The 20369-nt window shown below is 40.2% G+C and overlaps 4 protein-coding genes across 4 annotated transcripts; 1 reads left to right on the forward strand and 3 right to left on the reverse strand.

Annotated features, from left to right (window-relative positions):
* Positions 1 to 6931: 6931 nt before the first annotated feature.
* LOC145496678 (uncharacterized) lies at positions 6932 to 7788 on the reverse strand. The gene has a single exon (XM_081476411.1). The coding sequence runs from the start codon at positions 7757 to 7759 to the stop codon at positions 7028 to 7030; it is 732 nt and encodes a 243-aa protein (XP_081332537.1). The 5' UTR covers positions 7760 to 7788; the 3' UTR covers positions 6932 to 7027.
* A 2112-nt stretch (positions 7789 to 9900) lies between these two features.
* On the reverse strand, positions 9901 to 10671 carry LOC145496676 (uncharacterized). The gene has a single exon (XM_081476408.1). The coding sequence runs from the start codon at positions 10669 to 10671 to the stop codon at positions 9901 to 9903; it is 771 nt and encodes a 256-aa protein (XP_081332534.1).
* Positions 10672 to 11395: 724 nt separating this feature from the next.
* LOC145496659 (GDP-Man:Man(3)GlcNAc(2)-PP-Dol alpha-1,2-mannosyltransferase-like) lies at positions 11396 to 13473 on the forward strand. Its single transcript, XM_081476383.1, has one exon. It carries the CDS (start codon positions 11407 to 11409, stop codon positions 13003 to 13005), a length of 1599 nt encoding a protein of 532 aa, XP_081332509.1. The 5' UTR covers positions 11396 to 11406; the 3' UTR covers positions 13006 to 13473.
* An 88-nt stretch (positions 13474 to 13561) lies between these two features.
* Positions 13562 to 18806, reverse strand: LOC145496682 (uncharacterized). The gene is made up of 4 exons (XM_081476416.1): positions 18198 to 18806; positions 17656 to 17705; positions 16359 to 16650; positions 13562 to 15453 (listed from the first exon to the last, which is right to left on the reverse strand). The coding sequence occupies exons 1-4, from the start codon at positions 18250 to 18252 to the stop codon at positions 15422 to 15424; spliced, it is 429 nt and encodes a 142-aa protein (XP_081332542.1). The 5' UTR covers positions 18253 to 18806; the 3' UTR covers positions 13562 to 15421.
* Positions 18807 to 20369: the final 1563 nt, after the last annotated feature.

The raw sequence follows: 20369 nt of genomic DNA on the forward strand, positions 1-20369 counted from the left end.
AACAGCAGAGTCGACTGAGTTTACGTGTAACTATTTTATTCCTCTCTCGCATTCACACAATTACAGCGGGTGTGTAAAGAGCTACTTTAACAACTAAAAATGAACTCCTATTCTTATACTAAATTTTAAGCAATATGATTGGTTGTTGCTAGGCAACACTACTTATGATAAAGCTAGGTTAAGGTTATTCAAGGTCGTGTCCATCACATAGACCAATCACTACAGACTACAGACTACAGAGGAAGTATCTCTAAACGTCACTCTTTCCGATCATGATCATTGTAAATGGAAACAAACCAACAAATGTAGTAGCTTCACCTAACGCAATCACAACTGTAACTTCCAGTCTCCAACAAGTTTCGAGTTTTGCTTGTCATGATCATTTTAAGCAAGCGCATGTCTGGGCAGGGGACTCCCAAATAAAAAGGATGGGGAGGGGGGGGGGGGTTCTCGTCTTACCTTTTTATAGGGGTTTTGTTATCTGTTAGGGTGTTAAGCCTCAAAAGGTCCAGAGCGGTAGCTTTTGCGGTCCTTTCTAGGGCATTGAACCGGAAAAATATGACAGGAGATAATGTGTTGTTTTAGAATTGGTAGAAGGGTGGCAAAATTTCAAGCCACGCCGGCAAACAAGATCTTGGTACTTCCTATAGGGGTGCTTTTCAAAATTTCCGGCGGGCACCCCCATCCTTTTTATATGGGAGTCCCCCTCCCCGGGGGATGATCGTACTTTCTTGTACGACATTTCTTAGGGAAGACAGTGCTCTTTTATGAGTTTTCGAGCGTTGTTACGTGCGAACAATTTGCAGATTGAACAATGGACTTTTTCCACGGTAGATCAGATTCTTCCCAAAGGAGATCCACTTTCTCTGGATGCTGGATCCATCACTGACACAGAGATCTTTTCCGTGAACGATCTGCCCGCTGTGGCACGTTGGTTTATTGAGACCAATAGTTTAAACGATATGCCTGTTAGGGCAAAAACAAATGATTCGCTTATTTTAGGCTGAATCGCAAACAAATGATCCGCTTATGGGGGCAGATACAAATGATAAGCTTTTCCACATATATTAAGTCGCCTACTAGGCAGTCGAATACTGATCTACCGGTGGTACAATCAGAAAACAACCCCTTGTGGTTGATAGACTACATAGAATAATACACTATTTTTTTTATTTATAAAAATACTGTTTTTCTTTTTCAGCCGAGGCTGAATATTCTTATTTTTCTGCCGAATTTAGGCTCAAATTATTCTTATGAATATTCTTAGATTATAGCGTGTGACATTTCTGTTTTTGAATGTATCTGGAGTCTGGATGGCGTTAAAGTTTAGAGCCATCCTGCAGGCATACATACGGCTAGTGCTGTTTTTGTTGTTGTTTGTTTTGGCTAGTTTTGCTGTTTAGAGAAAGGAAGAATTTTATACGGTTTAGTTAAAAACACTAAACAGTAACTGTATAGTATTTACAAACTGTTTCAACACACAAAATTATATTCTTTTCCAAATCTCTGCCTCGGGCCTATTGCTTAAAATATCAGTTAAAATGTCGCAAATTTCCGCCTCGATATTCTTATAAAACATATTCTTATTAAAATGAAAGAGTGTATTAAGGTGGTCTTATACCTAAAAATTTTTTTTTTTTTGCAAAACAACTCTGTGGAACAGTTTTGGTATCGCGTTAAAGGACTTTGCACTCTGACTTCAAAAATGAGCTTTTCCAGCTCACGTGCCACAATAGTTAATGAATAACGAGCTCCTTAGTGTTAAAAAGTGGTGTTCATTATAAACACGATAACGTAATAATGAATGGTTCGAGAAGTATGGAATTAAGTTCATCCTGTCCATAAGCAAGTTGTCCAGGAGACAAACCTCAGAAAACAGTGTTTTGAGGGGGTTTTTCTCGTGAAATGTTGAAAAAGTATATTAATATTAACTAATATTAACTATATTAACTAAATAACAGGAAAAAATTTCATAAATTGCAAATTTTGGAGGTTTAAGACCTAGATAACTGTGTCCTTCATCAATGTTGAAAATTTGACAACATTCGGTTAAAACCCAGTAGAAATATCGTGTGCGAGATATTGATGATCCGTCTATTTGGTCATTTTGAGAAATAAGACTTTAAAGTTTTACTTCGGTCTCCGAGAGCCCAAATTAGCTCTGTGAACTAGGGGGGGGGAGGTTAGGGGCAGGGGGAGGTGTATATTTAAAGGTTTTACATAAATGTTTCATTGAACACCCGAATACACACCAGTCATAGAAATGTTAACCAAGTATAAGGAGCGTATAAGATGGTAGAAGAAATAATGTTCAGGACCATGATGCAAAATTCTCATAACTACACATCTTTAAAGCGTTTGTGTAAAGTATCATTAGAATGTACTGAATTGAATCCATTTTGTGAGTACTTTTAGACTGTAAGCAATGGTTGCTATGGGTGTTGCTATGTTGAAATATAGCTAGAAGTGTTCAGATTTCTTAATTTAAACGTAAATTCAGGAGTAATTAGAGGAAAATCGTTTCAAAATACGATTTACAAATGGACAGGGATGTTGAATCTTCATGTTCCAAAAAAATGGTTTACTGGAGAAAAATTTATATCTGAGAGTATAAGACCCCCTTAAGGTAACATTTTTGACGATAACCTACTACAGCCGCCGAACATTTCCTGTCCTCTCCTAACCACACTGCTGACGACATGCAATTAATCCCCATCGAAAAAATCGTTTCTAACCGAGACTCTATCCGTAAGGCCAGGGAAGCTTTTTTAATTCAAAAAGGCAGAACAATTGATCCTAATGGTCTGAACATCCGCGAAGAAACATATTAATTGTTTCCATTTGTTTTCTTTTATTATGGTCTTTTATCATGTTATTTTATTTTACCGTATGCTTATCTTCAATTTACACTATCAATTACTTTTGCGTATTTCCGGTATTACGTAAATATCGGCTACATAAAAACACGCACCAATGTAAAATCTTCCATTGTACCTGAAGAAGGCTGGTTTGGCCAGCCGAAATATAGTACACCTTCAAAAAATCATTCTACGTTGTGTCGGTTTTTGCTTTTGTATTCTTCATTTTTGACGAGCACGAAAATGAGGCTTCATACTTCACTTTATGCGTCAGTCAATTCCAGCAGTGCCCATCCCCCCTCCCCGGGCTAACCCCCGGGCATAAGCATTTTTTACAAAAATGGGCAAATTCCCCGGGGTGGGGACGAAAAAAGAGGGCAAATGCCCCGCCCCCGGGATCGTCGCCTTCCAACACCTCTGCAGTTTTTTTTTTTTTTTTTTAATTAATCTGTGAATAAAACGTTCAACTGTTCAGTCTTTTAATGCAACGGTAAGACTTCAATGACAACAGTACGTGTTAGTTGATTTTGATTATATTTATTTCTTTAGATTTTGTTTTTAACAGTTTTCAAGATCTGTCTTGAAGATCGCATCATTTGAGTTCGCAAACCACTTTCATGAATTTAAAAAATGCTAGACTAGTTTTGAATGCGAAATGCGAAATAGTCGTGTTCACGTCAGTGATTGTTTTTGTCATGATAAACAAAATATAGTTCACCTTGTCGGTTATATTTATATGCTTACAAGTAATGAAGAAATATCTGAAACTGAGAAAACATACCTTTAAAAACATCTACAAGTTTCTCTAGTCCCTGACGGACAAGACATTGTCCGACAAACGCCTTGTCTTTCCCGATGAACTCATCCATGGCACTTTCGAAAACACGTGTGTCAAATGCCCGAGGGTCGCCCCGGGGTACGCAAATGCACAGCCCCCGGGCCGCGATAAAATTGCGAATGCCCCACCCCCGGGACTGACAACGTGAGCAAATGCCCCGCGGTTGCCCGGGGGAGGGATGGGCATTGCTGGAATTGACTGATGCATTACGTTCAGTTTTGATGAATGCTATTTCAAACAATAATTAAATGCATTTACAATATTAGACGGCTTCATAATAGACTATTCACAGCCCTCTATTTTCTCATATTATTCGATCATAGAACGCGCGGACAGAATCTCGAGAGAAATGGACCCCAGCGCAAAACGGAAGACTTGAATGGGTAGGGACGGGGTGGGGACCGAGATAAATAAAGTGGCCGTAGACATCTTTGGAAAAAAGTGGATTGAACACGTAGACCTTAATGAGCTCTAAAAATCTGCAAAAGCACTGTCTGACGGCTCCACTCTAATAGTAATGATAACACAACATAAAGTGCCCCTCATAAACACATGTGAAGCAAAGAAAGGTCGAGAGATCGATGTGTTCGCCGTTTTGTGAAAGATCTTTCAACGTTTCATGAACACAAAATTCGAACGCTCCCTCGGACTCTGCCATAGGTATTTTGATCTTGTCGTGTTCTGGATGTTAGATTATGCATGAATGTCAAATTTTTGATGTCACGTTTTGATTGACAGGCTAGTAACCAATCAAATTGCACTATTTCTCCCTGTTCGTAGGCGAACGGACTTCGGTAAAATGTTTGGGATTTACTGCAAGCGATTCCTTTTCTCTCCCACCCCCTCCCAATTCTCGCTCACCCCCTCCCCACTTCTCCCCAATTTTTTGCTCACTCCAGGCGCGCTCCTTCGTTCGCTCGCTTGCTCGACCTCTCCGCCTGGAAAAGGAAAGGAAACGACTGCTAGGCAGGCTATTCTCATTGTTGTTGTTGTTGTTGTTGTTGTTGCTGTTGTTGTTTCGGGACCCAAAACCATCATGAAAGAACAAATAAAAGAGATGGAAGAGCTTAGGATTCCTTCCAGCGTTTTGTCAACAAAGGACGACTTGCTTCTGCTGATTGGAGAAGCGAAATACAAGCTTGTTTTCGGAAGAAAGCCGAAGACTTTTGGATGCAAAATTCCAAAACATGTTATTTACGAAGATTCTCCGCTAAACAATTGTGCCACGCTCATTGTAACTGACGAGTGCCACACCACGTAACACCTTCGGAATAAATTCTCCGCAGATATGTAAGGCGTCTTGCCAAGATTCCCCAAGCAAAAGAACAAGCGCATATCCTACCAAAATCGGAGGACTGCTTGATTTCGGCTTTCTCCCCCTTTTAGCAGCGTTTTTTTTTTTTTTTTTTTTTTGGAGTTGAAGAAGTCGTCTGAGACGACATTCTTACATCCAAATGCACGTGTGTGTTGTTGTTTGCAAACTGATACTTGTAATCAATCAACAAGCAATTTTACCGCTCAAATTTTATTGGTTCAATTTAGTTAATTGGTTAAGGGGTGGAGCTGTTAGTAACAAGGAGATAACATGGGGAGGAGCCCAATAAGTACACTTTTTTCCATAGATGTCAACAGTCTCTCTATTCTTCTTGCTCACTTCGCTCGCAAACCCCACCCCCCAACCCCTGCTTGCTTCGCGATCGCTTTTTCTTTCGCGTGCGTAAATACAGAGGCTGTGAACAGTCTTGCTTCATAGTGGCTTTGATAAAGAGTAAAGATTGCATTGATGTGATTGTCAGCCATGCACGAAATTTTTGTAGTATCAACACCGCTATTGTTATGAAATTGCTCACTTCGCTCGCAAACCCCACCCCCCAACCCCCGCTTGCTTCGCGATCGCTTTTTCTTTCGCGTGCGTAAATACAGAGGCTGTGAACAGTCTTGCTTCATAGTGGCTTTGATAAAGAGTAAAGATTGCATTGATGTGATTGTCAGCCATGTACGAAATTTTTGTAGTATCAACACCGCTATTGTTATGAAATTGCTCACTTCGCTCGCAAACCCCACCCCCTCAGGAAAACTAAGGCATGGGTCAGCAATTATTTTCCTCAAAACAGTTAGGGGGTGGTCTACGTTCTGAGGCTTGGTTCATAACAACATAAACTTTTGGGAGACAGATACATCTTCTAAAGTGATTATTTTTGACTTGTCAAACTTATGCAAATTAGGTCACGTGACCTGATACGGCCAAAAAAACGTGGAAAGTCTTTAAGCAAAAATACGAACAGTTTGCAAAAAGGTTTCAACAGAACTGGTACGGGACAAGTCCTAATGACAACAGCAAAGGAACTGTGCTTGGCAATTGTTGAATAGTTCATTATTTCTGGAAATAAACGGTTTCTCCTACTAGTACCCAGTCCCCCAATAAAAGTAATTTGTCTTTTTAAAAGTTCCTATTTACGTATCTTAACTTTTCCAAGCGCAGAAACGATGTATCTAATGACCCTAAACTCATGAAACTAACATCAAGGTTTAAGGACATAAGAAAAGTGTTCCCATTTAACAAAAGAGATTATTTGGCTTGAAGAGACCACGTGACCTAATTTGCATATTTTCGACATTCCAAATTGACACAAACTGTCAACCTTTTGACCTGGCAAAGTTTCATGCTGCTACAACTAAAACTTCAAAAGATACACTACCCCCTAACTTTCCGGGTGAATAACTGGAGGCCCTTGCCTTAATTTACTTGAGCCCCAACCCCTGCTTGCTTCGCGATCGCTTTTTCTTTCGCGTGCGTAAATACAAAGGCTGTGAACAGTCTTGCTTCATAGTGGCTTTGATAAAGAGTAAAGATTGCATTGATGTGATTGTCAGCCATGTACGAAATTTTTGTAGCATCAACACCGCTATTGTTATGAAATTGCTCAATATTTGTATTCAAGTAACCTCATCTTCAAATTCACTATTAGTGATGCTATTGATGTTACGTTCAAATTACAAAATCATTGTTTCTGATTTTAATGACGCGACGGTAATCGACCCAACTTGCAGATAATTTTGATTGTGAAATTATCAAAATCTATATGAATATTTACTGTTTCTAAGATGTTTTACTGCCCAGCTTCTGCTGCATTCTACTTGCAATCTGAAACTCTCAGTCTATAAGCTACTGCCTTTCACTGTGCAAAATACAGTATTTTCTGTGCGAAACTCAGTCATGAAAAAGTAACACTAGGCTAGGTTATTCAACAGAATCAAAAAGCATGAAGACCTTATTCTACAACATCACCAGTTGAAACAGTCTTAGAGACACGTCCAGTATTAGCAGAAACTAGCCACGAAACGTATTAATAAATGCAAACAAGACAACTGCAGCTTGAAGAGGCAGCAACTTGCTAGCTTCGCTTGGTACAGTTATCGCGTCAGTTGTATTTGTTTGGGTGGACTTGGTCGGCTCGGTGTGGTTTCCTGTAGTTGGTGGCTGACTTGTAACGTTTGGATTCGTTTGGTACAGTGTAACCATTGTGCCGTGTACCGTCATCCCAACCTGTTTACAAGTTGTTCCTGCCGCTATCGATATATTATAACTCGCGAGAACTGTTAGTTCGAAGGTCTGAGTTTTGTTATCCTGTATATCAAATTTCCCGTCAATTTTGGTAGGAAATGTCATCGAAAATCCACCGTTATGCCGGAGAGTGTAGATAAATTTAATCAAGTTGCCATCAATTCCTTGTTTCAGCGTTTTCTCCACTGGAGTTTCTCCCAGACACAAGTTTCCGCCAGCATCCAGTAGTTTTTCTTCCTCATAGGAGATCCTCGCAGCTTTGTCCTTTCGAAAGGCGATGTAAAACCGGTACAAAGGATATCCTTCCCGATACACTGGAGCATTGCTTAGCGTGTAGTTGTTCACCAAGCGACCAGAAACTGCCTTTATGTGCGTGCTTGCGACAGAACCCAGATGAGTTTCGCTGACGCTAACCGGGGAATCCCATGAGATTGCCGAAGATGATACTCCTCCCAGCACAAAAATGATGGAAAGAGAAAACACAGTAGCGACTTGCATGATTCGAAATGTTGTTGAAGACAAGCAAACTTCCAAGTTTGTCTTTTTTTCCCCGATTAGAAGTGATTTCCCTTGTAAAAGTAAATAGCTTTAAGTATGCTGATATATTGAAAGAATGACGTCAGTCAGGCGAAACTTCCGGTTGTCTGTTTAAGTTCTAATTAGTAGACTGCAGGATATTATCTTTATAACGTACAACATCACGTACGGCCATAAGAAGGAGAATAAAAAAGAGCCGTTAGCTTTAACGTTTTCGCCAAAAAGTCGGCAGGCTAGTGACATGTGCCAAGGAAGAGGACTTCTCAACAAAGAGGCAAATTTTCAGACACCTATTTACAAGATGCGGCAAGATGTGGCTTGCTTGCAATCTACCAATGTGGGCGTTTGTTTTTATTTCTGTAATCAGCTTTAAGAGAATTTTGCATTTATTCCACCAATAGAGTTTACTTCACACTCACCGGATTTCTTGGCACTTTAGTGTGAGAGAATTAATCCGCGCGATTATTCAGTTACGAATTGTCCGAATGCACTTTGGAAGTTGGAAATGCCTTCAGGAAGCTCTTCTCTGCTGGACCTTGCGCAACTAGTGTTCTAGCAGCTTCCGTCGCTGACAGGACGTGGATGGCGACCGAAAGGATTAAAAATAACTTGGAAAAAAATAAACATTAGTACTGGATTTCTGAGCTCTGTGGCCCGGCTTCCAGCCTGAAATTCACATAAGCATTTTGTCTTTATTAGAAGGTATTTCAATATGGACTTTTTGTCGTAAATGCAGGTTAAAACGACAGCTTGCCGACTCGATGGTAGCCTGTGAACGCAGACGTATTTCCGGCTGTCACTTGGTTCCGCCGTTTTTTTCAGTGAGGGTGCGCCAAAACATATCCTGCGGAAGGGGTATATTCTCCCTACCCTCCAACGCAGACGTTCTTTCTTTTCTTCTGCTCAACCCTGAAAAGACAAAGTTCATGGTCTTTGGCAGCCGCCCAATGATCCGCTGCCCGATGATCAAGCTTTCGCTGCTCGGAAGGAACTAGTGCCATCAGAGTCCATCAAAGATCTCGGTGTAACTTTTGACCGTACTCTGTCATTTGACAATCACATCTCAGTGACAGTTTCATCTTGCGCGAGTAAATTAACCAAGATTAATTAATCGAGCAAAGCACGCATTTAACCCTGACCTATAAGTGACCATCATAACTGCCCACTAACGCCTCTACCCGTAATTTGCAAAAAATATAACTCGTCCAGAACTTCGCGGCTCGGATAATTATTGGTGCAAGGAAATTTTGAACACATAACTCCATCACTCAAAAACTTGGGGGTAGCTCCCGGTTAAAAAAGCAGTTTTATCTCCGCGAAGCTATGACGGCTATCTTCGCTTTGAAGTGCATGACGGGCTGCGCCCCGACTCACCTGACGTCAAAGTTTGTAACAAAGAGGACAGATATCTGACCGCAAACAAGAAACTCATTCCAAATGTTAAAACATTCCTTTATGTAAGGCCGCTACTGGTCAGAGGACATTTCAATACAGGATAGCAAACTTATGGAATTTATTAGCTAAAGATTTAAAACTGTGCAAAGGTTCAGTATTCTTTAAGAAAAATCTTAAAGCAAAGATACTTAACGAGTTTTTGAAACAAGATTCTCAAACTCATTAATAATTCATCAAGTTTAAACAAGGCAAATCATGACAATGACAGTGTTTGGATATCTGATCTTAATTAGCATAGATTTTTACGATTGCTGCGCGTCGTATTTTCAACTCTCTTTTCGGTGTTTGGAAATGTGGTCAAACACGCTTTAAAACCCTAAAATGTACCGAAAAAGCTCCCGCTGAGTACCTTTTGAGGCTGAACACCCTCACAGGAGGCAAAACCGCGTTTTTAACCCCTATAAGGTACGACGAGCCTGTACTCTTTATATGGCTGTCGATCCCCCCCCCCCCCCCCCCCACGGGCTACCATCTCTCAAGATTTCTTTCCTCTCTCAGGCGGAAAGAAAATTATTTAATCCGTGATTTTTTGCGACCTATTAAATTTTCAACTCTGTCACTGTCAGGTAAACACATTTGAGCTCGTACAAAAACTAAGTGAACTTATTTAGCGAGATTATCTTAGGTTTGCAGCGATAAACACGCAGTTAGTAAAGAAAAATGTTAGAAAACACAAAAAGCGAAAACACAACCGGAAGCAGTATGTTACTGATTTTAGGTATATTTGCTCCGTTTGGATTTGTTTCGTACATTGTAACTACTGTGCCTTCTACCGTCATCTCAACCTGTGTGCAGGTTGTTCCCGCCACTATTGAAGTATTATATCGCGCAAGGGTTGTTATTTCAAAGCCTTGATCTTTGATATCCTTCAGTGAAATTGTGTTGTCAAATCCATGCAGTTTCACCATTGTTCCATCATTGTACTTGACCGTGGTGTTCAATTCGACCAAGTTCTCGTCAATTCCTTCTTCTAGCGTTCTGTTTCCCGCCAATTCTCCCAGGCAGAGTTCTCCCCGATCGTTCAGCAGCTTCTCTTCCTCATGTGAAAGCCTCACAGCTCTATTCGTTGGAATGGCGACATAACTTCGGTACATTGGATATCCAGACCGATATACTGGAGCATTGCTAAACATATAGCGACGCACCAGGTAAGCGGCAACCACTTTCTTGAATGTTCCTGAGCGTGATCCCAGCCTGGTTTGCTTGACGATCACCGGAGACCGTACTGAGGTGGCTGGAATCGGTGTGTATTTAGTGATTTTAGGTTTCGAGCTCGATCCTGATGAAACTGATCTAGTGCGTGATCGATTTCTGGAGCGTCCCGCTCGAGAACTTCCTCTGACACCTCTTGCAGTCTGAGATAGTTCCACCATCATAAGAATGACGAGTAGAACAAGGAACAGTGCGGAGACTCGCATTTTTTGATGATTCACACGTCTAAATCAAACCTTCCAATGTTTGTCTTTTGTAGTCCAAGTTGTTATCTGTGTTACGCAACAGTTAATACTTTGATTCGTGACTTCAGACATGACCCCCTCTTTGAACTATGATGTCACTGGCACAATTTTATGGATAAGACAAACGAGGGTACACGTACATTCGGTTTTTTTTTTCCTGCAAGATCCAATGAGCTTACAAGAACGACTTTCTTGTCCTCCAGTTTCATAGCTTCGAATGAAGCAGAAAAATAAAAGCAAGAAACCCCCGAAACTTTAGCTGATAGTGTCTCAATTCAATAAAGAAAAAGATGCCGTATATGTAACACCAACAGATCACATTCTCTTGGTAACACCCAATCTCCCCACTCCCCCTACCCCGGTTCCCACTCGTCTCCTGTATTTCTACCACACTGAATCTGTTTACCAATCGCCCAATTACAGACTGATTTAGAGTTTTTTTTTTTTCTTATTTAGAAGAATTACTCAGTTAACAAATTAATTTTTTTCATGAGTTTCAGGAGCCCATAAGGCAATCGGCTCCTGGCCCGCTATCCACAGAAGAAATCACTATCCAGTGGATAGAGTGGTTTGTTTTGTTAGCACTTATCCAGCCTTCGAACAACCTGCACGGTCTGTGTTTTTTTTTTTTTTTCTGTTTTTTTTTTTTTGGCCGCGTTTTCCTTAGTTTAATGTGGGGACTGGGATTTAGAAGGAATGGCTACCAAGTTCATACGCCGCCATCTTTTTTTCAATCTTTGTTGTCCAATTTTGTCTCACAGTATGACCATCAAGAATACGGTGACTGCTCTTACCAGAGAAGAGATTATCTCACTTCTGATTCAAGCTGCTATTTGGGCTATGATAGCCGTAGCTATCTCTGTCATAACTCTGGCGATAGCAGTGATTTTCCTTCGATGGTATGTGCGTAAAAGATCACGGAATGCGCTGCCACATCTTCGGGCTGTGCGAGGCAAGAGAAGAGATTTTCGGCCTGTTGTTGTTGGATTTTTTCACCCTTACTGCAACGCAGGAGGTGGAGGAGAGAGAGTGCTTTGGACAGGCATTCGAGCTCTCCAAAATCGTTATGATTTTGTTCGTTGTGTTGTGTATACAGGAGACCCGCATGTTAGTGGAGAAGAAATCCTTCGAAAAGCCAGGCAACGTTTCAACATATCTTTGCCCCAGCCGGTTGAATTTGTCTTTTTAAAGAAAAGGCGCTGGGTTGAAGCGAGTATGTATCCATACTTCACACTCCTGGGACAAAGCTTAGGATCAATGTTGCTGGGCTGGGAAGCTCTGAACTCTTACTTGCCAGACATTTTCCTGGACACTATGGGTTATGCCTTCACTTTGCCTCTGTTTCGCTATCTTGGTGGCTGTCAGGTTGGTTGCTATGTTCACTATCCAACCATCAGTACGGACATGTTGTCGCGTGTCGGGGGCCAAACAGTTTCATACAACAATGCTTCATTCATCAGTAATAGTCGCATTCTAAGCACGGTCAAGTTACTTTATTATTACTTGTTTGCAGTAATATATGGTCTGGCTGGGTCTTGTGCTCAAGTTGTCATGGTGAATTCAACTTGGACATATGGCCACATCTTGTCGTTATGGAGGAAGAAGAACCAGACATCCATAGTTTATCCACCTTGCGACACTCGGGCGTTCTTAGAATTGCCAATAAAGGTTGGTAGTGCAGACATCGATGAAGATGACGATGACATTGTCCACTCCGTAGTATCTGTTGGACAGTTCAGACCAGAGAAAGATCACCCACTCCAACTACGATCTTTTCATGAGTTCCTCAAATGCAAAATGGCAAAAGACCGACACAAGTACAAACTAATTCTTGTTGGGAGCTGCCGTAATCAAGAAGACACAGACAGAGTAGATTCTCTGAAACAGTTGGCATCAAAGCTTGGAATTAAAAGCAATGTGGAGTTTGCTTTGAATGTTTCCTTTGAGAAACTCAAGTCTTACCTTGCAGAAGCAACCATCGGTCTCCACACAATGTGGAATGAACATTTTGGGATTGGCGTTGTGGAGTGCATGGCCAGTGGTGCTATTGTTTTGGCTCATGACTCGGGGGGGCCTAGAATGGACATTGTCATTGAATGGGAAGGAAAGCCAACCGGGTTTTTGGCAAGTGATGAGAAAAGCTATTCTGCTGCCATGGAGACGATCTTTGCACTCTCACCAGAGGAGAGAAGTGTCATATGCCACAATGCAAGGGACAGTGTCAACAGATTTTCAGAGAAAGCTTTTGAAAATGGATTTCTTCAATGTACTGAGCCCTTGTTCATGAGTGTGTGAGTTCAAATACAACACTTTTATCCATAATACTAATGTTCAGGACATTGAGGAATATTGCATTTACAAAGGATTCTTCAAATTATTATTATTATTGTGTGTTAAGCCCATGATACATGGAAGTTCAGAGAGGCATCCCATTATCGGGAAGAACTGTCATGGGGCGGCATGGCCTCAGCTAGCGCAAGTACACTATACTCTATCAACCTCTTACTGCAATCAAGACTGCGATTAGAAACAGATTTGAGGAAAAAAATTCTTGATTCTAGTTTGGTGAAATAAATAATTATGAAAAAGCATGGCAGAAATTCAGTAGTGCTATAATCAAACGATTTATCAGTGTTCCTTAGTCAAGAGCTAGCTTTAGGTTCCAAGTTGCTAGTCTCTAGGTTTGGCTGAAAGAGTTAAATTGTTACAAAATGGTTAGAGTAATTTTCGAGAATTGAAATCAATAAAACTTTAGTTTTGGGATCTATCTGTGTAGTTCTCAGCCATCACTGTACACATCTATGTAGATGTACAGTCGGGTCCTGAAATGAGTTAGGAACAGCCACAGGGCGGGATTACAGATAAGCTCCTAACCCTCAAAAATGCCCTGTCAGGCTCGTGGCCCTTTCAGGCTCTCCTGACCAAGCTCTGCCAGAAGCATGCCCATTGTAGGACTGCTTTGACAGATCTTGGAGGTGCAAGGGCAAGTTTCAGGGGCCCAAAAACCAGCTTGCTTAGGGTAGATGGGGCTTGTAGCCTGGGTGGGCAGCCCATCTAAGAGAAGGAAAATGTTGATTCTAAACCCGGATAGATGGCCACCCATTAGCCATAGCTGGCAACCATCTAGGGGAAGGAGAACTCTAACAGAAAACCTACTGGCCCTCAAGGTTGGGATTGGGCAGAGCACTAATATCCCCCTCCTGTCAGAAAGCATTTATTACAGGAACTGAAACCAGACAAAGTAGTTGAGTGATATTTGTATGGAACTGCTAAGCATAACACTCACTCCTACCAACGAACAACTTGTTTTCAATGCCACTTGTTTTGGCTTAAGTAAATGTTCAGGCAGGTATTAAGAAGCCTTGTAATCAATTAGGACTCAAAAATATAACCACCACCAACCATTTATTGACTTGATACATTGTGTATATTACAAGAAGTATTAATCTTAAATTACATTAACAAAATCCGACAAAGGCTTTACATGCATTTGTCTCAAAATAATATTAATATGCAACAAGATGCAGAATATTCTGCAAGTTATAATTACGTACAATTATTACATGGCTTGTTCTTGAAGCTGATATAATGCACAATTTGATTGGATAATTGTAGGGCATTATTCTCCCGTAAAGCACATGGGGCCAATCATGGGCTTGCAAAAACAAAGCAAAGAGCCATATAATAAACAACTTATTAACCTCAAACGTTTGGTCTTGACTGGAAAATCTCAAACCTCGGCTTTGCCCTATTGACTTCACTATAGCTCGGTCAAGGTCTTGATTTGAGATGATTATTTGAAATTATTATTTGGTTTGAGATTTTCCATGAAAACTCCACTCTCAGGTAATAAGTAGTTAGAAGATGCAAAGGTCATTTTGATACTGTTGTGAGGATGAACCATCACTCAGAGTGTAACAACTCCAATCAGCCAGCTGACCAATCAGAGTTTTCAAGAGGTTTTTTTTATTATTATTTTAGAACAATAGTTTTTGCTCCTTTGGTTCAGAGTTACTTCATTGCTGTTGTAAGTCAAATAACACTTTGGCTGCCACTCAGTTCAGAATTATTTTGCCAGGTTCAGGCTAGCCCTAGACAAAATCAGTTTTGTTGAATGCGTTCAGACTGCTAATTAAATTTGTCCCCCCATAATTATTGCAGCTGGATTCAGTTTTTTTTATTTATCGGATTCGGAGTAACTGCTGCTCAGGTGTTACAGTTTTCTTTATTTAATGGTAAACAGTTCAGAATTTGTTTTGTGATAGTTACTTTTGTTGACCAGTTTAGCTAACATTTCTATTATTTTTCCCAAACTCAGTTCTTGGAATTTCAACTTACAATGCTTTCAGTGCCGTGGAAGAAAACGAAATCCCGATTATCTTGTTTGACGGCATCAGAAAATTTCCCACTGATTGCACCAGTTATGAGGATGTCCATTTCACAAAGAATTTAGCGTGAAATTCATGGGTCACGAAAAGGGCACTACATGTACCTCCCCTGAGGTCTTAAAATAACATTTAACTTATAAAACAGAGATAATTGTAATATGATTAATAGTTGTACATCAATTGATAATTATCTTTACCATTAACAGTTATTTTTAAGGTTCTTTCTTGTACATCATGTAAATATGTATTGTAATTATATAATTTTGAGATAACAATGAAATAATTATTTCATGTGTAAAACGTTGTCATTTAAGTCTTGACTTTTAAACAACTTCCCATGCAAACTTTTCTCTGTCTGGAAGAAGAAAGAAAACACACACAAAGAAAACAGTCAGTCATCAGTCAGAGATATTGATCACGTGGATTTTCATTATACAATGAAACTCTTATTAATTGAGACATACCACTGAATGTGGTTGTGCTTTTGCAACTGGTTTTACTACAGCTCAGTAGAATTGCAGTTTCAATAGAGTGAATCCAAAGACAGAAAGTGACTATGATAAAATTGGGACTGAATAATTGTTATTTGCAAGTTCATTGCCTTTGAAGTACATGTAACTGAAAATGGGGACAACGGTTGGCCACAGGATAAACTCCATTACAATATAGGGCAGAGGCTCTGAGACACCACCAGCACATGTAAACAAAAGCTGACCCAAATACACTCACCTCCCCCCTGGGGATTCAGGCACTGGTCAGAGTCCCTTAGAAGTCTTAATTAACCAACAAACCGGAAAAGTGACAGAATACAGCATACTCAAAAGTAGCCTGACATGGGACTAACGTGATTACTAACATTACCCTCTTCTAAATGCTTCAAGATTTAGATTCTTGTGGCTTGTAGTGAGATGAATTCGTATCTTCTTGTGGCTTCTTGCCCTTACATATTCAACTTCTTGCATTTCCAAAAGTTCTTACGGGTGAACCGCAAAACGCTACATTTTCACTTGCGTGTTCTTCCCCTTGTGTGTTCCTGCAGCACAAGAAAATTTTCTTGTGCCAGTTCTTGCGTGTGCACTATTTTGGGGCTGTACTGTACAAAAATTGGGATAATTAGCTCCTGAGTTTGATATTATCCTTTTTTTTTTTTCTATTTTGCTATTATTTGAAAACTTTAAAAAATGAGGTGCCAAAAATTTAGAGAAGAGAGCTACATGCAGTTAAGTAAGGAAAATGAAAGCTGTAAAGGGTTGAAATTACCACAGTTTGATAAGTACTCAGCCACTTTCTGTTGACTGTTCGCTTTAGCCATGGTCAGCGCTGTGTTTCCTTTCTTTGATTTCATTCTGAAGTCTGCGCCTTGCAAAACCAAGTACTTAACGCAGGTCAGATGGCCATTTCTTGCGGCAACATGTAGAGGTGTACAACCTGATATGTCAGCAAGCTCAACATCCCCACCATGTTGAATAAGTAACTTTAAGACCTCCAGGTGCCCATTAGCAGATGCCTTGTGAACAGCAGTGGAGCCAGATTCGTCAAACTCTTTTGGACTCTAAAACAGAAGTAAACTTCAAACTAAAAAGACAAGGTTACCCTGTTATATATTAAGTTAGACCAAGGTGGTTGTGTGAAACCATAAAAATGAGTCAAAAACTCTAGCCTGTTTCAGGGAATTATCAGATTGCTGAGATGCCGACCTAAAAAAGTCGAAATACAAGAGATCACCAAATTTTACCTTTTTGGTGTAAAAAAAGTTGTTCAGAGTATAGCACCACCAATTCAACAACAAAAATGTATCATATACCCAAACAAAATTCAACAAAAACACCAAGAGATGGCCAAAATATGTTTCAAAAATGCACTTTGTAAAATGGGTTTTCCTTCATATTGTCCGGGAGATTTGGTGACTCATACGGGAGACCAGGAGATTTGGTCTGTATCCAGGAGCGTTGGCACACACGAGATTGTAAGTGAGAAAACTACCAAAACACACTTGTAAGAATAGGTACTTTATCTCTCATTCTGCTCTCATTTTCTCTTCACTCAATATTTGCATTTTTTTTTACATACATTTACCTTCCCACAAACTGTGTAACTAAAAAGAACACTATTTAAATAACATCTGCCCCCATTGGGAACAGAGTTCACAATTGAAAATGTATTTATATTGATATCACTGGCTGGCAAGACTTACATGCACATGTAACTGACACAGTATAAATCGTATGATTTCAAGTAAGGCTAAATCATTTCTTATGAAATTAAATGCTTAGACGTCACTCATTTAAACTAAGGACTGAGTCATTTAGAAGCCACCAGACAAATGGGAACCGTACATACATGTCAAATATATAAGCTTACGTGGTTTGGAGTACATTTAACAACAATATAAGTTTAAATATATTTTTTCAGATTTTTCAACAAGTTTACATTAATTTATTTCATGATAAATTTTGTGAGCAGTGCTAAATTACAGAGAAATCTAAATCAAGCTTTGCTTAAACGTTAAACGAGTTATGTAGAAGTCTTGTATACATGTAGATAGTAAAACCCTCACCTGCCCATTCGCAAGGGCTTGCGAAGTCTCTCGGGTATCGCCCGTAAACGCTAAATGAAATAAAAAATTAAAATTAAAAAATAACCAAGATGTTTCTCGATCTCATGACCTCTCATGTATACACAATAAATAAATGCATGTAGTTTATTTATTAAATGAAACGTTGCTTGAAGAATTGTTCGTGAACAACCGTCCATCTAACTCTTTTATACTGAAACTCGCTCAAAATCGAAGAATATAAGTTTAAATGTTACCTTCGATCGATCAAACTCGAAGCTTTGTTACCGGTAAACACAAGATTTGTATTTGTTCAAATATTTTTTTAACTCCATGAAAATTGCCGCAGTTACTTCGGTGCTTTCTACATCAGGCCAAAACACAGTGTAACTGGGTTAGGACGTAATGCAGTTTTCTTCATCACACGACACCTGCCGTGATATCGACATCCATTTTACGCTCGAAATCCAAGTCCAAGATTTTCTGGGGAAAGAAATCTTGTCCATGAACTTATGATTAAACATCACACATTTCATTTGACGTACCAGCCTCGTGCAGGTTTGGCACGGTTCGTAAAGGGACTCCGTTTTTACAGATCATCCTCTGGCACTCTCTGTGTAACTGGAATGCAAATATAAAATATGACCACCAAAACAACACATGTCGCTCAGCTAAATGTCAATATGTCCGCCATATTGAAATGTAAATAAGATTACCTTCGGCTCCAGTCCTACGCCTGTGACTCCTCTTCTCATCTTGATCCCTTGCAGAACACTAAACGGCACAAAACTCTCTAAAAAGCACAACAGCTGCTCACTGGAAACTCTCAAAAATTCTCTAGATTTCGATAAACGTCCGCGCAACTTAAATTCGTACGCGCAATAAATGTACGCGTAACTTAAAATCAAAATGTTTCCGTGCGCGCGAGGAGCCGTGGACACGCTAAAGCACTTTATTATATGGCAAGCTCTGCGAGCGGGCAAGATGAATCAAATCCTGCGCTGTGATTGGCTACCCGAGCGCGCAAGATGGGGCTATCTTGCCCGCTCGGGACTACCCGCCGTGTCCCGCAAGAAAAATTTCCCCGAAAGCCATATAATGTGTCCTTTATTAACCAAGCTTGTTCGGTCAAGATGGCTGGATATTGGCCTCGTTCTTTTAAGATAAAGAGAATAAACTCGCAAAAAAAGAACTTGGCCAATACCCAGCCATCTTGACCTCACACTTGGTCAATAATCCATATATAAGACGCTCCACGCGCAGAACGGAGACGCCAACCTCGCGGTGCAGAAAAACCTTCACGCTTGGCAATCTAGGGTCGGAATCGCGGATGGATTCGCTAACAGATCACACCATAAAACACCCTCTGGGCCCCAGGGTAACCATAATTTTCATTGCCGTATTGACTCTAGGCTGTTTATATTGCAACAAACTTTGCAAGGGTAGCTTGCTTAAGGTGGCCGAACACAGTTTTCGCGCGCGCACAAGGATTGCAAAGAGCGATCATTTCATTTACTCAACATCCGCTCTATCTGTGCTATTTTTTCTCTATTATTGAACGCAGTGTATTGATGACTTTAGTCTTTTATTACAAAGATATGTTAGAAAAGGTAACGACGCAAAGAAACCAGCAATTCTCAGCTTTCTCTTTGTTACCGAAAGAACCCAGTTAAATGCAGGGCATGCGCAGTTGCTCAAAAAATTGAGACCGATTGCTTTTGCAGAAACTTGCGGATTTCTGACAATCCAGTCGTTAGAATTTCAAGAAATTTGGCAAAAAAAAAAAAAATAGTTCAGAAACCACGTGAATGATCTACCGCAAAAAATCTGAATTTTGACATAGGGAATTTTTAATAATACAGAACATGCGGTGAAAACGATTTACGGCGAATTACGAAAATCGCCTATGTCAAAATTTTATTAGAACAGCGTTGACAGAAGGGATTTAATGTCAATTCGTAGTGGGCAAAAGATGAAAAAAATCTAACGACTGGATTTTTTTTAAGTAAACAAAAACCATTTTTTAAGCCTCGTTTTTAACCAGCCCCGTTGCCATGGCAACAGCACACACCTTAGCCAAAATGCGAGAATAAACTTTTCTGTGGTTAACCTTGACTCTTGCAAAAAACGAGCGCCAAAGCATAAATAGCTTAAAAGTAATGGTGAATTAAGCATAAGCTCTTGAAAACTGTGTTCGGCTACCTTAAACACCTTAGAATCCAAGGTGCGAAAAAAGGAAAAACTTACAGATTTTTTAAAAGTTGAAGCACAGTCACCTGGAGATGAACAGGGACTCGTGGAACGAGAAGCGGAGAACAGGTTGTTAGAAGGTTGAGCTACATTGCTAACTGGGACGAGCAAAGTATGTATGTATCATGTATGGCCTAAATCTTGATCTTGGAAGTCTGCAGGAGGACTTGTAATGAAGTTTGGCTGATCTCTGTTTTATTTTTGTGCGATGCAATCAACCTTTACATGTGAACATTTGAAAGATCATCCTTTCTTGGAGACGTCGCGAGACATATATCTATTCAAGACCTTTTCACCTGAAAACTTGACCCAATAATACCGGTCGTTTGGTAACCGTGGGCAAAACAGGGTAAAGCTGAAGATTACCCCGCTTCTGTGGCACTAGGCGACTAGGAGTATTTCTACTCCACCCTGGATGGGATGCTAGATCATCACAGGGTTACCCCCCAGCATCAAATTCGCCGACA

The sequence above is a fragment of the Orbicella franksi genome, chromosome 9 (genome assembly GCF_964199315.1).
Source record: "Orbicella franksi chromosome 9, jaOrbFran1.1, whole genome shotgun sequence".
NCBI classification, from domain to species: Eukaryota; Metazoa; Cnidaria; class Anthozoa; order Scleractinia; family Merulinidae; genus Orbicella; species Orbicella franksi.

Excerpts from the sequence above, each read along its gene's own strand:
- LOC145496678 (XM_081476411.1), bottom strand. The coding sequence starts at position 7,759 with ATGCAAGTCGCTACTGTGTTTTCTCTTTCCATCATTTTTGTGCTGGGA.
- LOC145496676 (XM_081476408.1), bottom strand. The coding sequence starts at position 10,671 with ATGCGAGTCTCCGCACTGTTCCTTGTTCTACTCGTCATTCTTATGATG.
- LOC145496659 (XM_081476383.1), top strand. The coding sequence starts at position 11,407 with ATGGCTACCAAGTTCATACGCCGCCATCTTTTTTTCAATCTTTGTTGT.
- LOC145496682 (XM_081476416.1), bottom strand. The coding sequence starts at position 18,252 with ATGATCTGTAAAAACGGAGTCCCTTTACGAACCGTGCCAAACCTGCAC. Across the intron at positions 17,706-18,197 it reads GCCAAACCTGCACGAGGCTG|CGTTTACGGGCGATACCCGA; the intron begins GTACGTCAAATG and ends TATTTCATTTAG. Across the intron at positions 16,651-17,655 it reads AAGCCCTTGCGAATGGGCAG|AGTCCAAAAGAGTTTGACGA; the intron begins GTGAGGGTTTTA and ends CTTCTGTTTTAG.